This window comes from Pecten maximus, chromosome 4, assembly GCF_902652985.1.
Source record: "Pecten maximus chromosome 4, xPecMax1.1, whole genome shotgun sequence".
NCBI classification, from domain to species: domain Eukaryota; kingdom Metazoa; phylum Mollusca; class Bivalvia; order Pectinida; family Pectinidae; genus Pecten; species Pecten maximus.
In genome coordinates, this window is record NC_047018.1 from 18,266,161 (window position 1) to 18,290,002 (window position 23,842).

The window sequence follows — 23,842 nt, forward strand, 5'->3', positions numbered from 1 at the left end:
TCTTTTACCATTCTCCCTTTGATGTTTAATATATGTTACAAAGTTACATAATCCATTCGTATATTTAACCAATAATCAATTTTATCATAATCTAAATATACAATACAAATGATGCTTTTTAAAATGACCAATTTTATCTGATTTTAACATATAAAATCAAAACGATATCATTGTTTGGCCCTAAATGACCCTAGTTGTCGATGGGCCATAAAACTCGAACAAACAAACAAATGCTAGAGGTAAGGTCATTGGGCCAGCTACACAAAGTGTAGAGGTCAGTAGGTCAACTACCCTGGTAGTAAAGGTCATCTGGCCAGCTACATAAAGTGCAAAGGTCAGTAGGTCAACTACCCTGGTAGTAAAGGTGTTCAGGCCAGCTACAAAAGTGCAAAGGTCAGTAGGTCAACTACCCTGGTAGTAAAGGTGTTCAGGCCAGCTACAAAAGTGCAAAGGTCAGTAGGTCAACTACCCTGGTAGTAAAGGTGTTCAGGCCAGCTACAAAAGTGCAAAGGTCAGTAGGTCAACTACCCTGGTAGTGAAGGTGTTCAGGCCAGCTACATAAGTGCAAAGGTCAGTAGGTCAACTACCCTGGTAGTAAAGGTCATCAGGCCAGCTACATAAGTGCAAAGGTCAGTAGGTCAACTACCCTGGTAGTAAAGGTCATCAGGCCAGCTACATAAGTGCAAAGGTCAGTTGGTCAACAACCCAGGAAGTAAACACAAAATGCAGAGGTCATTGGGGAAATTGAGCTATGTTCTAATCCTGTTGACAAATTGGACACACTGTGTAGGTTTGTGGTAAGTACATCTGTAGATGATAATTTTGTAGTTGAATAGACACTAGTATGATTTACCCATCTTTTTTTTCAGCGTGTGACTGTGTGGTGGCAGGTACGGAGGAGGAGATCTGTGATAAAGACACTGGTGCTTGCCTGTGTAAGGATAACTACCAGTTCCCTCGCTGTGACCGATGCGCTCCCGAATATTATGGATTCCCACTGTGTCAAGGTATGTGTATATGGATAATTAAAAATAACATTATCTACATATGTGTTTGAACCTCCATTTTGTACCTTGATATCAGATTTTGATTTTGTTTATAATATAAGTAGAGAAGATTTAGATAGAAAATTTGTTTATTGTTTAAAAAATCAGTTCAATTTAATATTATTTAAATTATAAACATGGAATATTGAAACTGTTCAGACAGGTTTTATTGTTAAGTTTATAAGATTTAGCTGTAAATGTGTTGTGTGATTGTTATATTAACAGAGTGTCAGTGTGCTGACCCTGGATCATATAGTAAAGTGTGTCGTGAGGACGGTCAGTGTGCCTGTAGTACCAACTTCGCTGGATATCAGTGTTCTCGCTGTGCGACAGGCTTCTACCGCTACCCAGACTGCAGGGGTAAGTATTGGGGTGTACAGGAACATAGAAAACACTGATAAGTATCGGGGTGTACAGGAACATAGAAAACACTGATAAGTATCGGGGTGTACAGGAACATAGAAAACACTGATAAGTATTGGGGTGTACAGGAACATAGAAAACACTGATAAGTATTGGGGTGTACAGGAACATAGAAAACACTAATAAGTATCGGGGTGTACAGGAACATAGAAAACACTGATAAGTATCGGGGTGTACAGGAACATAGAAAACACTGATAAGTATCGGGGTGTACAGGAACATAGAAAACACTGATAATATTCTTTTACTCAAATCGTGCATTTTGGATCAATTCAAAAATTTACCAAAATTGAAAGAAAGGTTTAAGTTGAATAAAATGTTTTTCTGTTAAAGTGCAAGAAATTATTTTATAATCATGACCAAAATGATAAGAAAATGATTTTTCTTATACAAAATAAGACAATTATCAAGTAAATTGAGGAATTAATGTGTCTAAGCATTACTGGGTGTGTGTTTGTCATCCTATTTATTCCCTACGAAATGCATTTGTGAGGTGTATTAAATTGGGCTCCATCTAACCGTTTTGTGCCTGTCTGATTCCTGTTTCTGAAGCATAACTCCAAAACCATTTAAGATGACTTTATGAAACAAGTACTGTTCTAGTGGTCAAGTGGTGTCAGTTGGTGTTGAGTGGTTTGCATTTCTCATAATTTTCCTTTAACCATGGAAACAAATGGTTAAAAACCTAAATATCACAATTTATGCACCCAACCAAATTCATACATGTATCGATAGTTTTCATTTCTTTAGCGGGGTGCAGGGATACTGACAACTACATCTTCTCAATGTTATGGCCCTTACATCCTACTTTCCTGATCTAGAATATGTACATTGGTAGATTGTTGTTGATCATTGTCTTTGATATTTCAGCCTGTGAATGTGACTTGTATGGAGCCATAGGACAGTCATGTGACCAGCTAAATGGCCAGTGTGAATGTGCTCCCACATTTGAAGGACTCATGTGTAACAAGTGTAAGGATGGGTTCTACAACTACCCCAACTGTGAAGGTAGGCATGGTAACAGTTGCTATAGCTCCCAATGCTTTCCAGATTTAGCCTGGTTTCAATTTTTAAGTTTTTATGCGTCGCCAGATAGAAAATAAATTTTGGCGTGTTGTAATCCAGAAAATAATCAACAAAGTATAGGTTTTTGTCAATAGAAGAATCTCCCAATAAATACAAGACCATAAATACATTCTATGAAAAGTGTGTGGCCATATTTGTGTCTTTGCAATGTCCATCTTTTACATTTGCAAGATGTTTTACAACGTTTTAGGTAAGAAAATAATATGTATAGTAAGCTGTGTACTACAATAATGTTTGCTTATAGGTGTCTTGTTACAGAGGATAAAATATTCCATGTGTCTTTCACTTGGCACTATAAAGTGACATTCATGAATTTCCTAGGTTGGTTTTATAAAAATCAAATCAAATTATACTATGAATTAATAACAGATGCCATTATTTATTAAATTAGATTTAGTCAAAGGTCACCTGACATAAAATGCACCATAAAACTTTTGTATTTGTAGAATGTAACTGTAACCCTGCTGGAGCTAAGGAGATTCCAGGCTACCCCCTAGGTGGGTGTGGTGTGGTGACTCGGGGTCTGTTGTGCGAGTGTAAGGAAAAAGTTATGGGACGAATCTGTGACCAGTGTAAACCAGGCTATTACAACCTCAACAGGAATAACCCACAGGGATGTCAGGGTGAGTGTATAACCTCAAGGGTCAAGGTCAGTTTACTGAACCACTGAGGTCAGGGACAGTTTACTGATCTGTAGAGGACAAAGTCAGGTTACTGATTCTTAAGGGTCAACAGCAGTTCAATGATCTGAAGAGGTCAAGGACAGTTTACTGATCTGAAGGGGTCAAGGACAGTTCACTGATCTGAAGGGGTCAAGGACAGTTTACTGATCTGAATGGGTCAAGGACAGTTCACTGATCTGAAGGGGTCAAGGACAGTTTACTGATCTGAATGGGTCAAGTACAGTTTACTGATCCCTAGGGATTAAGGATGGTTATCTAATCTGTAGGGGTCAAGGACACTTTACCTCATTTACCATGCACATACACTGATTTCTGAGAGTGAATGTCATTTTACCAACATTGTAAAGGGGTGAGGGTCAGTGTGTACAAAAGGTCATCGTTATTTTACTGATCTCCAGCCATCAAGGTCATTATTCCAACATTGTGAAAGGGTCAAGGGGCCAAGGACATTTTGCTGATCTCTAGTCACCAAGAACAAAGAACTAAAATTTAGAAGGGGTCAGGGGGTCAGAGGTCTGTACTGACATCAAAGGGAGAGTTTCCAACCCATAAGGGATCAATGTCAGTATACAGTCCTATAGGGACCCAGGGATATATTCTGTCTTATAGGGAGTCAGGGTGAATGTAGCCACCATTAGGGGTCAAGGTACCAACCTATAGATAAAGGTCAGTGTACTACCTTATAAGGGTCATGTTAATGTTTGAATAATTCTTCTGTATCATTTATTTTCAGTTACAGAATTGGAAGAAATTTGTCATTTAATATTTTTTTATATTACGCATGTTTCTACCGACCAAACAAATGACCTAATATTACATATTGCATGGTGACTTATATAACATCCAGGTAGATTGTTCCAAGATTTCAGCACAGGGGAAAATTGGATCAAAAAGATGAAAAAAAAATCTTACAGTTAATCACGGTAAAACACATTTTAGAGGGCCCATTTATTAGCTCACCTGGTCCGAAGGACCAAGGTGAGCTTATGCCATACCGTTGCGTCCGTCGTCCGTCGTCCGTCCGTCCGTCTGTCGTCCGTCGTCCGTCGTCTGTCGTCCGTCGTCCGTCGTCCGTCCGTCCGTCAACAATTGACTTCTTCTTCATAACCACACATCAGAATTTGACCAAATTTGGTCAGAAGCATCCCTATGGGTAGGGGACTCAAAATTGTACAAATGATGGGGCTGACCCCCTGGGGGCCTCTGGGGCGGGGCCAAAAGGGGTCATTTTTGCGCTATTGATATAAACGACTTCTTCTCTGAAACCAAGCAATGGCTATCGCTCATATTTGCCTGGTAGCATCATTATGGGGTGGGGATTCAAAATTGTACAAATGATGGGGCTGACCCCCCGGGGGCCTGAGGGGTGGGGCTGAATGTGGTCAATTTGGCTATATTGATATAAACGACTTCTTCTCTGAAACAGAGCAATGCCTGTCACTCATATTTGCCTGGTAGCATCACTATGGGGTTGGGATTCAAAATTGTACAAATGATGGGACTGACCCCCCAGGGGCCTGAGGGGCGGGGCCAAATGTGGTCAATCTGGCTATATTCATATAATTGACTTCTTCTCTGGAACCAAACAATGGATATCTCTCATATTTTACTGGTAGCATCACCTTGGGGTAGGAATTTGAAATTGTACAAATGATGGGGCTGACCCCCTGGGGTCTGAGGGGCGGGGCCAAAAGGGGTCAGTTTTACAGAATTGATATAAACGACTTCTGCTCTGAAACTAAGCGATGGATATCGCTCATATTTGCCTGGTAGCATCACTATGGGGTGGGGATTCAAAATTGTACAAATGATGGAGCTGACCCCCTGGGGACCTCTGGGGCGGTGCCAAATGAGGTCAATCGGGCTATATTGATATAAACGACTTCTTCTCTGAAACCAAGCAATGGCTATCACTCATATTTGCCTGGTAGCATCACTATGGGGTGGGGATTCAAAATTGTACAAATGATGGGGCTGACCCCCCGGGGGCCTGAGGGGCGGGGCCAAATGTGGTCAATTGGGCTATATTGATATAAACGACTTCTCTTAAACTAAGCAATGGATATCTCTCATATTTGCCTGGTAGCACCTACTTGGGGTAGGAATTCAAAATTGTACAAATGGTGGGGCTGACCCCCCGGGGGGCTGAGGGGCGGGGCTAAACACGGTCAATTTGGCTAAATTGATATAAACAACTTCTCTTAAACTAAGCAATGGATATCTCTCATATTTGCCTGGTAGCACCTACTTGGGGTAGGAATTCAAAATTGTACAAATGGTGGGGCTGACCCCCTGGGGGTCTTAGGGGCGTGGCCAAAAAGGGCCCGTTTGGCTTGATTGATATAAACGACTTCTCCTCTGAAACCAAGCAATGGATATTGCTCATATTTGCCTGGTAGCACCCCCTTGGGGTAAGGATTCAAAATTGTACAAATGACGGGGCTGACCACCTTCAGGGCTGAGGGGCGGGGCCAAAAGGGGCCAGTTTGGCTAAATTGTTATAAACAACTTCTCCTCTGAAACTAAGCAATGGATATCTCTCATAATTGACTGGTAGCATCCCCTTGGGGTAGGGATTCAAAATTGTACAAATGATGGGGCTGACCCCCCTGGGGGCTGAGGGGCGGGCCAGAAGGTGTCAATTTGCCTAAATTGATATAAACAACTTCTTCTCTGAAACTAAGCAATGGATATCGCTCATATTCGCCTGGTAGCATCCCCTTGGGGTAGAGATTCAAAATTGTACAATTGGTGGGGCTGACCCCCCGGGGGGCTGAGGGGCGGGGCTAAAAGTGATCAATTTGGCTAAATTGATATTTTTAGAATTACAATAAAACCAATGTTGATGTACGTCCATATAAAATGCTTATGATATATTGACATAGCAATACCAGTGACAAATGTACTTAAGCATAGTTCTCTTGTTTCATATCTCATGAAACCAGGTGAGCGATACAGGCCCTCTGGGCCTCTTGTACATGTATTGGAAGTTTTAATAAATGTAAATTTCTCTCTCACATTAAAATCTTCGTTAGTAAAGTTAACAAGAATTTTATGTGAGTGATGATACATAAAACTGGAGGCCGATGAGCCTGTAGTGTTTGTTGGCTTCAGGTGAGGTTTGATAGGTTTTTTAAGATAAAGTTTTACGATTTGAGATTACCTTCAGTAAAAAGCTTTGTTAATTCATTGAAAAGCCAGTCAATCTTTGAACAATCATGTCCTAATAATGACTTGACTAATTTGAGAGGTATAACATTTTCAGCTGTGCCATTCCGAGGTTGTAAGTAACACATGTTCAGTCAAATCCTGTGTCACAATGCCACTATGTAAAAGTCATTACTCGAAAATAAATCTGTTTTCATATCACACAAATTTTCCCCCTGATAACTTGATCTGATGCAATATTTGTCATTATAACATATAAAAAATTGTGGAGAATGTTATTTCTAATATGAATATGTTTAATGTTGTTGACACATCTGATTTGACTGTATGTGAGAGAGTTCCACAGTATTGTGGACATGTGAAGCGCTTTTTGGAAATATAATGTATATTACCATACTATATACATCTATTAAGCATTAACAGTGTGCTTATTAGAAATTCAATTGATATTGTATCCTTAAGAAAAAACATTCATCATCTTCAAGTACCAATCATTTCTCATACTTAATGGATATAAATCAATTTGTTAACTTTGATCTTCTTAATCCATAAAAAAAATTATCTTTCTTTTGTCCTTAGTTTTATTGTAAACAAATCATTGATTGTCATTTGAAAATCTTTGTCATCCAAAAACCCAAAATATTACTGTTATTTGAAATGAAACAAGTGGTTAAGTGCTATTAGAATAGGAACCATTCCTCAACTTTGGACACAAATCATTGATTGTCATAAGAAACAATTAATTGCTGTTGGCATCCAATGATTTAAACGTTAACAGAAATAATTTCATCCTTTGGAAATTTATTTTGTAGACTGTCAATATAGATATTTTATCTACCTTGTATATACATTTATTAACATGTTGCTTTCAGAAACATTGAGCTTCCCTGTCTACCCCTTATACTCCCATATAAACTAGGTAGCCCATTGATATGGGTTAGTCTATTGGGGCCTGCAGGAGTAGCAGGTCCCATATCATTATCATTGCAGCTTCTGTATGGAAGGAGTTTGTAATACACAATGTATTAGCTTTTGTAAATGTCTATGTTTTTGTAGTTTGTTGTTAAGTGTGTTTAAAGCTTTATAGCAGAATCTCCACGCATTACATCTATAGATTATAACAGCTTTAAAATTGTACCTCGCTGACAGGATCTGTCGGCAGATTTGCTGATTGATTGCATCAGTGAATTTAGTGATCTGCCTATAAAGTTTTCCATATAATTAACTTAGAGTTATGTAAGTTAAATTTCAGCTATTGTTCATTATCATGTAAATTGTAGTTTTCATACCATTTTTAAGAAAATAAACAAGGCTGTTATTTTGAGAAATTTTAGTTTTGTTACCTGTAGCCACATATCCCTGGTAAATGTATCTGGTACTCAACATTTTTATCATCAAACAAACTTGAGAATGTAACAGAAAATTAACATTTTAACATATTGTTTGTAACAAATTATTAATTCATATGTATCATTTACAGCATGTTTTCTTATAATTTCAAATGTCTAATAGTTATGAATATTCATATTATTTATGTTAATTAGAAATCAATATTCCTATTATTGGAATATTCATATAATGTTTTCCATATTTGATTTATAAATACATTACATTTACATTTTTGATCTTCATCCGTGCGTTTATGTGTTTTCTGCAGCCTGTGATTGCCATGCCCCAGGGACAGTATCGGGTCTCAGTAACTGTGACCCTGTTGATGGTCAGTGTATGTGTAAGACCAATGCAGGTGGTCGTCGCTGTGACACATGTCAACCAGGATTTTACGGACTCAGCAATGAAAATCCATTCGGATGTATTGGTAAGTATACATTTGAAATATAAAAGTAAACATGAATTCAATATGTGTATGAATGTGACTGCATCTATCACCAAACTGGCTCAATAAGTTACTAGACTTCCATGAATTTTCTTCAGTTTTTCCATAGGAAAACATGGACTTAGCAAAACATCACAAGTTTTGAAAAAGAAACTGTCTGTTACATTTCAGTAGAAATGCCAACAGATGTCCTTGTCCTTCAATAAGCCAATCCCTTCTTTGACTCAAAGTTTGTGTGTTGGCGTCCTTGACTTATTACAGGATGAATACCATGTGGTATTAGTATTGGCACTTACTGTTTACTTTAATCTTTTCTAGAGTGTAATTGCGACATGGGAGGATCCGTGACTCCAGTATGTGACAGCATGACCGGCCAGTGTAGGTGTAAACCCAGGGTCCGAGGCAAACGCTGCGAAAGGTTAGTAAATACACGAACCAGGTAATCTGGTCAGACCTTCATAAAATATAGAAAAATTCAATAGGTGTTCGAGAAAAGGTAAGGTAACCTATGCCTTTTTTTTGTTGAAAACTGATATATTTATGTTGGCAGTAAATGACTGTCATTGATTCATAAAAATCAAGTGTTCATTCAACCGTATACTGAATAGCTCGTGATTTTTTTTTGCTGAAAACTGATATATTTATGTTCGCAGTAAATGACTGTCATTGATTCATAAAAATCAAGTGTTCATTCAACCGTATACTGAATAGCTATCAGACAGTGAACAGCTTCTTCCTGATTTTTATATAATTTCCTATCAGACAGACATAAATAAGTTTAAATAAATTCCTAGAAAAGAATTATCTTTAATCAGAAATTTGAATAAGTGACTGACATTAAACACACTTGACAGACTAGTTAATTTTCTAATTTTACGTTTGTTGACAGCCCGGATACTATGCATTTCTACCCGTCCCTGCAACAACTCATCTACGAGATTGAGGATGGAAAAACACCAGAGGGTTCCAGCATCAGATACGGCTTTGACCAAGAAATATTTAACAACTTCTCATGGAGAGGATATGCCATTCTCACTCACCTGCAGGTCTGTAACAGTCATTTATTACCTGTTTACATTTATTTTACATGTGTTTTGTTCTGAAATGTTTTATCAGATTTAAAAGTATGCCAGTTTAGGGTAATTTATGCAAATCATTAGTAGGCACTTGTCTAAAACTTGTGCCGTTGTGAGTTTCCTAAAATTTTCAAGGTGCTTTCTGTTTAAAACTTTGTTAAATGAAAAACATGACATCAAAAAAAAAAGCATTTAAACAAATCAATTAAAAATCACATTGGTAGGCTATAAACACAAGGTGCTATGATACGGTGACACCCTTTTATTGACCAAAATATCGATGTCAGTTGTTTTTGAATACAATATTGTGGTTTTCATGTGAATTGAGTACATGTATTATAAATAAATCTGAATATGCAGCCCGAAGTCTTGATGGATGTCACAGTGCTCCGACCTAGTCTCTACCGTATCATCTACCGCTTCGAAAACCTGAACTCCTATACAGTCAAGGGGGAGGTAACTCTCACCCCGCAGTCAGTGGCTGACGTGAAGCAGACAAGTGAGGTGTTGTTTGTCCACTCAGAGATGCCACAATTTGTGACGGTCGGTTCTACAAGTGGGGTGAAGGACTTTGTGTTGAACCCTGGGTACTGGACGATATCCATCAAGTCTCCAGAACTTCTACTCCTGGTAAATTTGCTAGCATCAAGCATTAAATTTCTGAAATATTCTAATGTACCTTGTAATTTGACCAATAATGAGTTAAACCCTCCGATGCAGGTGCATTTCTTAACAAAATTTCGATGAAACTTTACAAATATATATATATTTATCCTATCCAAGTTAAAATACATGCAATAAAGATAAAGTTTATTATAGATAGAATTTTTAGTTTTAAAATATCCAAGAATAAAAACTTTGAAATATGATGCAATTAAAATATATTTGTTGTTTTCATAGGATTACATGGTTCTTGTACCACAAGCATACTATGAAGCTACAGTCTTGCAGCAGACAGTCACACGTCCCTGTACCATTCCTGATGACGATGGCCCGTGAGTATACTTCTCAATGACACATCCTTATTGAGGTTCTTTGGGCTCTTTTCGTTTTATTTTAAGCTCGGTAAATCAAATTATGGAAATGAGAGCAAACTTTTCATTGGCATTCATAACATTGTTAAGAAGTTACATTGAGATCAGTTTTTGTAAAAGTTTAAGTACTCTAGCAACTGGATTTGGTTTACAGCTAGACAACAGGATGTACAACTCGAATCAGGACAAAAATACAGATTTGGAATAGTTTGATGCAAGTTTGAAGGAAGAATATAAAATTCTGTTGGATTGGAATTCGAGAAAACTTCTTGACAAATGATCAAACTTCAATAACCTAGGTACCTTAAGAGATGTTTTTCAGTCACTCAACCACAATGTTTCTGTGGTTTGTGAGACATTTGTCTGAGGGATTTTTCAGGTATAATGTCTCTAACAGGGTTATTGGAAACATTAAGAGACTTGTGTCCTTTTTCTCTGTCATTTGCTTGGAAAGACTTTTATTATGAATTTCTGACCTTTCAGGTGTCTGTATTACAACTACCCAGACCTGTCCCGTTTCCCAGCTGTGTCTGGTGAGAATGGTTATACCATTGATACAGATGGCAACGTAGTACCAACACAGGTGTTCACCGACCGCACCATTCTTGACGAGCTTGATTTAGATGGATTGGCAAAGCTGGACAAAAACCAGGTAGGTCTTCCTGTGTATGATGCCACATGAGAAAGTCTATCAGTGGAGGCATTTATTATATAGTAAATATGATAACAAAAGCTCGAGCGCGAGTGTCGATGGATCTCTGCTCAGACTTCAATTTAGATTGGATTGTTTTCTATGTTACAGAACTCATTGAATCTGAATTTGGCTGTTCCTGATGCCGGCCAGTACATCATAGTGGTCAACTACTTCGCTTTATCCAACACAACACAAGACTTAAATGTCACTATCAGGACCCCAGAGGGGGACTTCCTCGGAACTGTGTCCCTCAGTAACTGTAAATACAGGTAAACATGGCAGTCTGGTATCACAATATAGCTATCAAGTTTGTTTTATTTTTCTGCTAGGTTTATCACTGTCAACTGCTAAGGTCACTTTGAGGCTTGAGGTCTGTTTGTAGTAGATGGTGACTACCCCACTATACAAAATGTATGGGGCCAGTCACATGCTATCCGGATTAACTTGGCTAGAATATTTTATCCAAAGACACAACCATGACAGTAGAGGATGGCTCATGATCTTAACTTCTTGAGAAACACAAATCACCTTGGATAGAGATTTAATCACACACCTAGCGATTGAGATTTCTCAATGTTCTTATTACTGGTTATTAGGGCCTATGGTTCAATCTCTTCACACATTTATAAAGAGTATGAAAATCAAAATTAATTTTTTTTTTTTTAAATCTTACGTTCTGTAACTCATGGTTGTTCATGTTACATTTAAAGGAACAGGTTCTATGTGTTACAATATTATAAAAAAATATCTTATTCTGTCACAGTGTGCTGTGTCGAGAGGTGTTGAAGGACCTGAACAGTATGCCAGCCCTCACCTTCATCAACGGAACTGCCCAAATCATCCTCACTGGGGACGATGACGTGGATGTTGGTATTGTAAGTGTCCACCTTCTCACATGCTCAAACAGCATTTGTTTGTAATAGTGTTAACATAGACCGACATGTCGATACATCTGAAATCTCTGGTCCATCTTTATAAATAGAATGTCATTAGATAATTTGTGTTTATTTATTTTTGTTGTTGTTTGTAGGGCTCTGTTGTAGCTATTCCATACCCTGACTGGACTCTTGGATATATACGTCCCAGCATTATCTGTATCCGCATCAACGGCATGTAAGTACCCAGATAGATATCAACTGGATCCTGTATGTATACATGTATAATTTTGTCTGTGGTAGAAGTGAAATTATTTGATGTTTTAGATGTATAATTTTGTATCTGGTAGATGTTGAATTTTGTGTTGCCTTATATATGTAAAATTTTGTATTGCCTTGTAGATGTAAAATGTTGTGTCTGGTAGATGTTGAATTTTGTCTGGTATTATTTAATTTTATATTGCCTTGTAGATGTATTGGCTCCCATTGGTCCATTCCTGCTGACTCTCGCAGAATTGAGTTTGAGGACCCACCCAACCAAGACCTTCGTGTCGGCCCCAACGAGTTCCCGTCCTGGATTGTCGATGATAATGTTGGATTAGTACATCTCAATGATACTGTGGTAAGGGTTATTGACTTTCAAAATATGAATTCATTAATTTGATTTTCATACCATATTCAACCTAATAAGCACAAATGCTCCTATAATAAGCACCCCCCCCCCCCCCCCCCCCCACACACACACACCTTTTTCAGGAAAAGAGAGTAGGTGTGCTTATTGAAACATATAAAATGTTCCTTAACTCTTTGATCTGCGAATATCATCTTCAGTCCTTTAACCAAAGACTTCGGCTGAATTTCAGTACATAATGGTATACAAATGAAAACAAAAAGGTATTTTAGCCACCTAGACTTCATATATACATGGTTTATTGAGCGTACCCTTCTGTATTTTATAAGTGTGCTTATTAGGTTGAATACAGTATGTGATGTTGTGCATACGTAATGAGTGTTAATGTACTTATTGGTCATGCTAGATTACTGTATCTTGTATGTTTGTACCATATGAATCATTTGTAAGATTCAGTTATATTCTGTGGACATTTTCTGTTTTGTTATTTGTTATTAATACTAACTTGTTGATTAACAGAATGCCATTGAGGTGGAAACCACGGTCCAGAATCCTGATCGCTATGTGTTTGTCGTTCACTTCTACCTGCCTAGTGAGGCCGGAATCGACCTTCCAGTCACCATTCATGCTGACAGTCAAGTTTATCAAGGTCAGTACTTGGATTATCTTAAGTAGATAAATTTTAAAGCAGACTTGGAGTGGTGAGGTGGTATGGTGTTAACACACTTACCTTTCATCAAGATTGTTTGGGTTGCTTCCTGATCAGTGTGAAAAGGTATTGGGTCACCTGCCCGACCACCTGGGTTTTTATCGCGCATGCCAGTTTCTTCCCACAGCAAGACCCCTTCTGAACCAACATCAGCTATTGATATACGTTGATATAACTTGTTTCACAATAGTTCTGAAATAAATAAAGATAATATTTAGCAAGCAAGTGTTGGATGAAGTTATATATAGGTATGTAACTAGATACCTAATGCCTTGATAGAGATATTGGTGATCTCTACCGATGCTATTGATCTCGTGTTAAATATGGGGGGAGGAGAGGCTTTTGACTTAAATGAGGTAATAGATTGATTTTCTGCTCCAGGTATGTTCCGACCGAGGTACTGCCCTGGTGTTTCTGGTTGTCGAGGGCTGATCTACTTTGATGAACAAGATGGCAGCAACACAATTGGTGTCAATGATAACAGGGTTTTCATCCGTCTCAACAACACCAGTGGACGCGACATCTACTTGGTAACCATTTTGTGTTTGCTATCGAATCATACATGTTTGATGTTGCTGTATATTCCTGCCTTTTGCATTTAGCCAGGAAACATCCAAACCTGTTCAATAAAGAGTTAAAATTGCATTATAAGAAATCTTACATGACAGTTCTTATTGTCAGATCATGTGTTGTTCAATATTTCTACATGTACATACATCGAAACAAGCTGTTTGTATTTACAGGTTTTTAAGTTTTGTATCGTCCATATCCTGGTAACCTTTATCTTGAGAATAAATTTGGTTCATATTTATTCCATTTTATCATAACATCAAGATCTACACCTGATCACATTGTGGTGGACATTGGTCAAGGTTAATTTGGTCAGAGGTCACCTGTTGTATAGGAGTGGAGGCATTCATGTCTATCCAACATTTTCAATGTCTTATTGCCATGTTGTTCGTCTCTCCAGGACTATCTGCTGATGATTCCAGCCACACGATTCTCCGCTGCCGACTTGGACGTCCAGCCTGTGGATGACTCTGCTAATTTCCTGGCAAACTGTGTGGGACCAGGATTCCAGCTCATGTAAGGATACATTTTAAAGAAACTCATGGATTTTTTTAATTTTTTTTTTGCATGTTTGGAATGTAAGCGGTCAAATTAGTTCAGCAGTCATCTATGATATATTGTGATATTGGCCAATGTGACAGATGGCTGATTAAGCAAGGTTCAAGTAAGGATGCAATACAAACTACCAGTATCTTTAAATGAAGAGGTGACAACTAGAGTTTGACTGTACCTTTAAACATTTGGGTAGATATCATACATTTGGTCAGAGGCCAACAATATAAATGATATGTGGGTGATGACTGTTGGAAACAATTTAATTTTTGTTATATATCTCAATTTTTCAGAAGCAACTCAGAGTTTTGTCGCCAAGGAATCTTCTCCCTGACAACAGACTTTAACAACGGTGCCGTACCCTGTAGCTGTAATATTGACGGCTCTCTCAGCTTCAGCTGTGTAAACTTTGGCGGTCAGTGCCAGTGTCGCGATAACGTCATAGGGCGCAGCTGTACTCATTGTGCCGAGGGGTATTATGGTTTCCCTAACTGTAAAGGTCAGTATAAAATGATAGGATTCGATTTAACCAATGAAATTGTTAATCTGTGTAGTAAAGTTAATGGATGATGATTCTAAGCGTATTTAGCTCACAATGGAAACAATTGAAACCTCTTGAGAGTCTCATCTCTACTAGGTATTACTTGTATTTATAACAAAGTTCATATAATATTTAATATGATAAAAGAAAGTATTTTTAAGGCGAGATTTCCTGGATATCTTTATGTTAAGACACAGATCTATATTCTTCAGAATATAGGAGCCAACATTTTTGCAAAAATTGAACCATATTATTAGGTCATTTGACCCAAATGGTCTCCTCGTCCACTGAAAGGCTTAAAGGCCATAATAGCGGACGGTTAACCTGTTTATAATAATGATATGTATGGTTCAGATGACCTATTTGTTTCGTGTTCCATTCATCATCGTCCACCATCCGTAAAAATTTTCACATTTCAAAATCCTTCTCGCGTTCCACTGGTTGGATTGAGCTCAGACTTTCCTTGAATTATCCTGAGATAGTGCTAACCAAGTGTTGTCATATTTTCCTTTTGACCTCAGAGTGTAACTGTCCTTATGGAAAGTGCCATCCAGTCACCGGTGATTGTGTGTGTCCCCCTCGAGTAGCTGGTACCATGTGTGACCAGTGTGTAGCCGAGACCTTTGGCTACGACCCTCTCGTCGGTTGTACTGTAAGTTGAAGCGATGGAAATCTTTGGCACAGATGTAATTATATGACCATATTTATGACAATTCAAGTTTTGTTAAAAATCAGGAACACACTTTGTGAACAGACTATAACAATCCTTTTAAACATTCTGTTGGAACCAGTGAAGTTGATCTTGATTTTAGATACGATAAAGATACTCTTAGTATGGGAATATATTATTAATTTCATCGTGAATTTTAGAAAGCAAATTCAGCCTAGCGTCTGAAATTTTGCATTGTACTGGGGAATCATTTTCAATAGGAAGGGAATTCGGACAAGTTTTTAGTACAAAAGATGTTCTTGCATAAAACATCAGGTCAGAGTGACTGAAATATTAATTGTTAATTTGTTTGTTACATCACTGTAGTTTATGTTTTAGGTGGTTATGTATAAGATGGTAGGAAAATTGTATAGCATACAATAGGATTATTTCTTCCTATTTGTAGGATTGTGACTGTAGCTACTATGGTGTTCTAAACAATGACCTCAACTGTGAGCAGGGTACCGGTCAGTGCAGGTATGGACACCACACTCGCAGTATAACCTCTCTTGTAGGCATGCTAAAATCTTCTTGTGTGTCACTCAATTGTTTTTGGCGAACGCTATTTAACCCTTTGCCTACGGCGGACAAGAATCATTGCCTGGAATATTTTTACCATTAACTATCATTGGTGGGAGATCACATCTTGTTGAGATACCAAATGTATCTTTTGTTTTCTAAATATAATCACACATCACTTCCCATAAATCCTTTGACTTGTTTCCAGTATTAAGTCGAAAAGTGATAACAGAATTGTTAGTGTATATTATATATTTCATTTTTCAAGGCAATTATTTACAAATAAAATGATTGTCACAGTCAATTTGAAGTCACATGATCTGCTGCACATCTTAGGATATCTGTTTTAATTTACTGTCAAAGCATCTCAACCTGAACTTTTTTATTCACATAAATGATATCAATATAACCCCACCCCACTCCAACCCAAACCTCCACCTCCACCCCTACCGCGGTAAATAACTTTGTGATAGATAAAGAAGTATCCCTTTATGATGTTAACCTGTTGTTTACAGCTGTAAGGAGAACATTGAGGGACGTAAGTGTGATAGCTGTCATATTGGATTCTACGCCTTCCCCCACTGTCAAGAATGTAACTGTAACAGTATTGGTACAGAACAGAATATCTGCGACCAAACCAATGGCCAGTGTCTTTGCAAGGTAAAATTGACAATTAAAGATAATTTTTTAGTCTGGATTGGTTGAGGTTGAAATTTCATCTTAGCTAAAATCACCAATTTTGTTTCCTTTAATACTCTCAATTTTTGTTTATGTTTTAAATTTCTCTCCCTGATTAGGCCAATGTTGATTCCGGTACATGCGACAGGTGTCAGCCTGGAACATTCAACCTTGACCCTCGCAATCCCAAAGGCTGCACCAGCTGCTTCTGTTTTGGCACAACACAGACCTGTGACAGCTCAACATACACCTGGGGAATGGTAAGGTTACTGTAGGAATGTTAACTCTTTCTCAGTAAATATTGAATGGATCAGTGGTTGACGTAATCTCGGTAAACAGAGGTGGACTTTATCTCAATAAAGTAAACAGAGGTGGACTTTATCTCAATAAAGTAAACAGAGGTGGACTTTATCTCAATAAAGTAAACAGAGGTGGACTTACCTCAATAAAGTAAACAGAGGTGGAGTTTATCTCAGTAAACAGAGGTAGACTTTATCTCAATAAAGTAAACCTCAATAAAGTAAACCTCAATAAAGTAAACAGAGGTGGAGTTTATCTCAATAAAGTAAACAGAGGTGGAGTTTATCTCAATAAAGTAAACAGAGGTGGACTTTATCTCAATAAAGTAAACAGAGGTGGAGTTTATCTCAGTAAACAGAGGTAGACTTTATCTCAATAAAGTAAACAGTGGTGGACTTTATCTCAATAAAGTAAACAGAGGTGGAGTTTATCTCAGTAAACAGAGGTGGAGTTTATCTCAATAAAGTAAACAGAGGTGGACTTTATCTCAATAAAGTAAACAGAGGTGGACTTTATCTCAATAAAGTAAACAGGGGTGGACTTTATCTCAATAAAGTAAACAAAGGTGGACTTTATCTCAATAAAGTAAACAGAGGTGGACTTTATCTCAATAACGTAAACAGAGGTGGACTTTATCTCAATAAAGTAAACAGAGGTGGACTTTATCTCAATAACGTAAACAGAGGTGGACTTTATCTCAATAACGTAAACAGAGGTGGACTTTATCTCAATAAAGTAAACAGAGGTGGACTTTATCTCAATAAAGTAAACATAGGTGGACTTTATCTCAATAAAGTAAACAGTGGTGGACTTTATCTCAATAAAGTAAACAGAGGTGGACTTTATCTCAATAAAGTAAACAGAGGTGGACTTACCTCAATAAAGTAAACAGAGGTGGACTTACCTCAATAACGTAAACAGAGGTGGACTTTATCTCAATAAAGTAAACAGAGGTGGACTTTATCTCAATAAAGTAAACAGAGGTGGACTTTATCTCAATAAAGTAAACAGGGGTGGACTCTATCTCAGTAAATGTTTAATGATTCAGAGGTGGAGTTTGAACGATTCATCTGGAAGAATATGCATGCCACTTGTCTTTTTCAAACCATATTTCCTGTTCACATACTTTATTGTTTGTTCCCTGCAATCTTATTTCATTTGCTGATTTGACTTATTTTTAAGATACATGTAGTTACCTTGATAAAAAAGAATCCATAGACTTGATAATTAAAAGTAATCAACCTGTTGTTTAAAATGGCGAATGACAGAGATGAAATTTTGTTTGAAGATAGGTTTTATACACATATATGATAATTAATTAAGTTGCAATGATTAATTTATTCCTTGTCTACTTCTACAGCACAAGGACATGATGGGATGGACAGCAACAAACGTTGACCCAAGTGCAGTAAGAGAGGCCGGAGATATTGTGGCCATTCTCAATGTCCAGACCTTCGTCACCGACTCTGATACTGTCATCTATTGGGAGGCTCCAGAGTCTTACTTGGGGAACAAGGTGAGAGATAAGGTCAAGGTCATTCAGTCTGATTCAAACGGGACATGAGAGTGAAAAGGGTCAGAATGAAACATACTGATGATATTCAATGATACTTGGAGTGGAATATCTAGTCATGAAAATTAGAATCTAGGTATGAGAATTGGTATCTAGTCACGAAAATTGGAATCTAGGTATGAAATTTGGAATCTGAGTATGAAAATTGGTATCTAGGTAGATAATTGGAATTTAGGTATGAAAATTAGCATCTAGGAGCTAAGGGTAAAAAACTATATTTTGCTGAGGCCAATGTAAGTGGGCTGAAATCATATCTAGTCCTGTGTCATATTTTGTGTAATAGTGAACTAGTCTGTCAAACCCTGTTTGTCTAGGTGGTGACCTGTCGTATTTTGTGTAATAGTGAACTAGTCTGTCAAACCTTGTTTGTTTAGGTGGTGGCCTATGGCGGTGGCCTGCAGTATTCCTTTATCTACATGCTTGAGGATCCTACAACTGAAGAGGAAGTAACTGGACCTGCCGTCATTCTCATGGTAAGCCGTCCCTCAGTGAAACTCCGTCCCTTCATAAACATAATATAGTCTTGCAGCAAATTTGGAAACTTTCGACAGTATTTCAATCTTCTGTTATAATTCAATCTAAATTGAATTCTAGGCTAATTACATGTAATTAGTTACAATTAAATTAAAATTGAAAGTTAAAAAATCAAAAACAATGTTGATATTAAGGGATTGTCTTTGTTCAGAGAACAGTGAGGTAATATACTTTGTATCACTTTTGTTTCCTTTATGACCGTGTGACGTATATTGTACACTGTTAACAGGGAAGAAACATGACAATTATACATATGCTTGATGCTGCCAATTACCAGGGAAGTCGTGTTTACGAAGTCACAGTGCCCTTGATGGAGGTAACTTAAGCTTACTGAAATTTGCTTGTTGTATACAAGATATAATTATTGATAAAAGAATTTATATCGAATTCTAATGTTTCAAAATATAATTTGTGTTCGTTCACTTAAACAGGATATATATCTATTGTACTAAAATCTACACGTTAAAGTGTTCAGATGTATAACTGAGAAATTGGTCTGAATATATAAAAATGGAGTTTTAAGTGGGAGAGCATTCATTTTCATGGTAAGCCGTCCCTCAGTGAAACTCTGTCCCTTCATAAACATAATATAGTCTTGCAGCAAATTTGGAAACTTTCGACAGAATTGAGTTCTTGAAAAATCTTGAGTAATACTGAATATTTATAGATGAATCTAATATGAATTAAGTTTTTAATGATACTACATGTTATTTATGTGCTATTGTTTCTTTGTAGTCCCATTTCATGTACAGTGACACGAGGACGTTTGTGAATCGGGACAATTTCATGTCTGTCCTAGTAGATCTTCAGTCGATACACATTCGAGCAGCCTACACTACTAACGTTGACCAGCTCAGGTAAAGGTCAAGGTCTTATTAAAACACAGTTGTCAGTGTCAAGGTCAAGTTTTAAGTACAGAAATTTACACTGTTTACCAGTGAATATTTACAATTGCCACCGTTACTAAATCAATAACTGAATTACATTTTATAGTTATTACTATGTGACATATATGGTTGATGATTATGTAACTTTTTTACACGACTCATTTTACATGTTTCATGTGACAGGCTGATGAATGTGACAATGTTGGTGGCATCTCCTGATGGCATTGATGGTCCAGCCCTTTCTGTGGAACAGTGTAATTGTCCCCCAGGCTATACAGGCACTTCCTGTGAGGTGAGGAGCAAATGTTGCCACTATGGTTTGACAGATGTCTTTAAATGATATTATATATTTCTATATCCATGCATTCACTGTAAAATCTGTTCATTTTGAGTTTGAAGTGAAATTGTGAATTATTATTGGGAAGACATTGTTGTACAAGGTTGGTTTGTATTGTTTTGTAGAGCTGTTCGCAGGGATATTATCGCACACAGAATGCTCCATTCCTCGGTGCATGTATACCCTGTATGTGTAACAGACACACGGAGACGTGTGACCCACAAACTGGAATGTGTCTGGTAAGTGTGGAGATACCGTTTGTTTACAATAGACTCTTATCCACTTCATATAACTTCAACATTACACTGAATTCAGGAAACACAAGAAATCAATTCAAAATTCAAATTGATATCTGTCACATGGCAATATCATTTCAATTTTACTAATTTCACATTTTTGAATGTGTGTCTGAAATATATTGACATCACACTGCATTTATCACACAGGGTTGCCTTGACAACACTATGGGAGATCACTGTGAGACTTGTTTACCTGGTCACTATGGCGACCCATCTCGTGAGGGCTGTACCATCTGTAGCTGTCCTCTTCCCGTGGCCAGTAACAAGTTAGTATAAGAGTGTTTAATTCTGCTTTTTCACTTAAAGTGTTATGTGAAGTGTTTCATTAAGTTTATTTTCATGTGTTGGGTGTTTATATTATACAGTGTGTTGTCAATGTTTAATTCTTGTTGCCAGCTTTGCGTTTGGATGTAATGTCTACAATGGTCAGATGGTTTCCTGTGACTGTCAACCTGGTTATGCTGGCCTTTTCTGTGACCGGTAAGTACTGTAGACTCTGTTACTCGGGGTTACTCGGGGTAAATAGGTGAATACTGCTACTCTTGGTCAATTAGAGGCCATAAGTCAGCCATTCTGGTGATGCTACTCTGATTGGATTAGGGGCCATAAGTCAGCCATTCTGGTGATGCTACTCTGATTGGATTAGGGGCCATAAGTCAGCCATTCTGGGGATGCTACTCTGAGTGGATCAGGGGCCATTAGTCAGCCATTCTGGTGATGCTACTCTGAGTGGATCAGGGGCCATTAGTCAGCCATTCTGGTGATGCTACTCTGGGTAGATTAGGGGCCATTGTCAGCCGTTTTGATTATGCTACTTGGGATGGATTTGGGAGTAGGGGGCCATTAGTCAGGCATTTGGTAACAATTTTAGTTATTATAGAATGGGTTGTATTGAATTAAGCTGGAGAGAAATGATTGGACAGAGGTCATGTCGATTCTGTATGATGTCGCTATACTACATAAGCTCAACTGTTGACATCTTTTTTCATTCTGATCGTTTATCTTGTAGATGTGCCCCAGGGTATTACGGAAACCCCAACGAGGAGGGTGGTCGATGTGAAATGTGTCAGTGTTCTGGAAATATTGACATGACTGACCGTGGTTCATGTAGTGAGGTGACCGGAGCATGTCTTGTTTGTGGTAACAACTCTACAGGTGTAGACTGTTCCCAGTGTCGTGATTGGTGGCACGGCGATGCTGTCGACGCTAAAAATTGTCAAGGTAATGGACATTTAATCAGAATGGTGTGGTTACAGATTGTATTCCATTATACTAGTATATGTACTATTGTCTGTATTGTATTCCGTTATACTAGTATATGTACTATTGTCTGTATTGTATTCCGTTATACTAGTATATGTACTATTGTCTGTATTGTATTCCGTTATACTAGTATATGTACTATTGTCTGTATTGTATTCCTTTATACTAGTATATGTACTATTGTCTGTATTGTATTCCGTTATACTAGTATATGTACTATTGTCTGTATTGTATTCCGTTATACTAGTATATGTACTATTGTCTGTATTGTATTCCGTTATACTAGTATATGTACTATTGTCTGTATTGTATTCCGTTATACTAGTATATGTACTATTGTCTGTATTGTATTCCGTTATACTAGTATATGTACTATTGTCTGTATTGTATTCCGTTATACTAGTATATGTTCTATTGTCTGTATAAGTTGGTCTAATTAAGATTATATCTCAACTTACACTACTGTATGGTATCTAACAGATATCTCACTGAGCTGCTGGAATCACTGTTTGATGACCTGGGGTCAAATATTCGTCAACCATTCAATTTGTGCTGCTAGGTTTCATGAAATGTTATTTGAATGCTTCTGAATGTTATCAGAGGGATATTACCTGTTACAGCCTGTAGACATCATACCTGTGATATTACCTGTTACAGCCTGTATTTATCATACCTGTAATATTACACCTGTTACAGCCTGTATTTATCATACCTGTAATATTACACCTGTTACAGCCTGTATTTATCATACCTGTGATATTACACCTGTTACAGCCTGTATTTATCATACCTGTAATATTACACCTGTTACAGCCTGTATTTATCATACCTGTGATATTACACCTGTTACAGTCTGTATACATCATACCTGTGATAATACACCTGTTACAGCCTGTATACATCATACCTATGATAATACATCTGTTATAGCCTGTATACCTGTAATTTTTATCCAATCACAGCCTGTACCTGTAACCAGTGTGGAGCCCTGCAGTGTGATAACACTGTAGGACAGTGTCGGTGTAAACCCAATGTACAAGGTGTGGACTGTGACAGCTGTGCAGTAAGTACTGTTACATCTCTCTACCAGCATTTTTAGGTCACCTGAGACAAAGTCTCAAGTGACCTATTCTAATCGCCTTTTGTCCGTCGTCGTGCGTTGTTCGTCGTCCGTCCTTAACAATTTACATTTTCGACTTCTTCTCCAAAACCCCTTAACCAAATTCAAGGAAATTTGGCAGGAAGCTTCTATGGCTAAAGGTCAACCAAAATTGTGAATTATATGGTCCCCACCCTCCAGGGGCCTGAGGGGCGGGGCTAAAAAGGGTCAAATTGACTGAAATTTCAAAAATCTTCTTCTCTACTCTCAGATATGGTGGAATCAAACACTCTTCATAGATGGAAGGGTCTTAAGGTGCTTTACCAAAATTGTGAATTTCATGACCCAGGGGTCTCACGTTTGCGCCTGGGGAGGGGGTAAACTTAACTATAGTTTATATAGGGAAATCACATTTTTTACTATAATTTGATTGATTCCTATTGGAATTAATTCTAACTTGGTTAACATTATCAGCTTGTGATGGCAGTTCGATTGTAAGCACATGTTGGCCCTGGCTGATCCCCAGGGGCTGATGGGCGGGGCTAAAAAGGGTCAAATTGACTGAAATTTCAATAATCTTCTTCTCTACTCTCAGATATGATGGAATCAAACACTCTTCATAGATGGAAGGGTTTTAAGGTGCTTTACCAAAATTAGAATTTCATGACCCAGGGGTCACAAGTTTGCCCCTGGGGAGGGGTAAATTTTACTATAGTTTATAT

At 37.7% G+C, this 23,842-nt stretch overlaps 1 protein-coding gene across 1 annotated transcript in view; it reads left to right on the forward strand.

The window, feature by feature from the left end:
* Nucleotides 1–23,842, forward strand: part of LOC117326421 (laminin-like protein epi-1) — a 71,461-nt gene that overhangs the window by 16,078 nt on the left and 31,541 nt on the right. The window contains exons 10-41 of the mRNA XM_033883170.1: nt 870–1,007; nt 1,272–1,406; nt 2,340–2,477; nt 3,002–3,178; nt 8,064–8,222; nt 8,559–8,658; nt 9,130–9,286; nt 9,677–9,946; nt 10,217–10,311; nt 10,834–11,002; nt 11,153–11,313; nt 11,808–11,919; nt 12,075–12,157; nt 12,391–12,541; nt 13,070–13,199; nt 13,641–13,789; nt 14,230–14,345; nt 14,675–14,880; nt 15,444–15,574; nt 16,038–16,108; nt 16,666–16,810; nt 16,948–17,088; nt 18,489–18,644; nt 19,076–19,174; nt 19,465–19,551; nt 19,971–20,092; nt 20,306–20,414; nt 20,585–20,698; nt 20,906–21,024; nt 21,155–21,238; nt 21,768–21,979; nt 22,984–23,084. Coding sequence (XP_033739061.1) covers nt 870–1,007; nt 1,272–1,406; nt 2,340–2,477; nt 3,002–3,178; nt 8,064–8,222; nt 8,559–8,658; nt 9,130–9,286; nt 9,677–9,946; nt 10,217–10,311; nt 10,834–11,002; nt 11,153–11,313; nt 11,808–11,919; nt 12,075–12,157; nt 12,391–12,541; nt 13,070–13,199; nt 13,641–13,789; nt 14,230–14,345; nt 14,675–14,880; nt 15,444–15,574; nt 16,038–16,108; nt 16,666–16,810; nt 16,948–17,088; nt 18,489–18,644; nt 19,076–19,174; nt 19,465–19,551; nt 19,971–20,092; nt 20,306–20,414; nt 20,585–20,698; nt 20,906–21,024; nt 21,155–21,238; nt 21,768–21,979; nt 22,984–23,084 — 4,337 coding nt within the window. The remainder of the gene's footprint in view (nt 1–869; nt 1,008–1,271; nt 1,407–2,339; nt 2,478–3,001; nt 3,179–8,063; nt 8,223–8,558; nt 8,659–9,129; nt 9,287–9,676; nt 9,947–10,216; nt 10,312–10,833; nt 11,003–11,152; nt 11,314–11,807; nt 11,920–12,074; nt 12,158–12,390; nt 12,542–13,069; nt 13,200–13,640; nt 13,790–14,229; nt 14,346–14,674; nt 14,881–15,443; nt 15,575–16,037; nt 16,109–16,665; nt 16,811–16,947; nt 17,089–18,488; nt 18,645–19,075; nt 19,175–19,464; nt 19,552–19,970; nt 20,093–20,305; nt 20,415–20,584; nt 20,699–20,905; nt 21,025–21,154; nt 21,239–21,767; nt 21,980–22,983; nt 23,085–23,842) is intronic.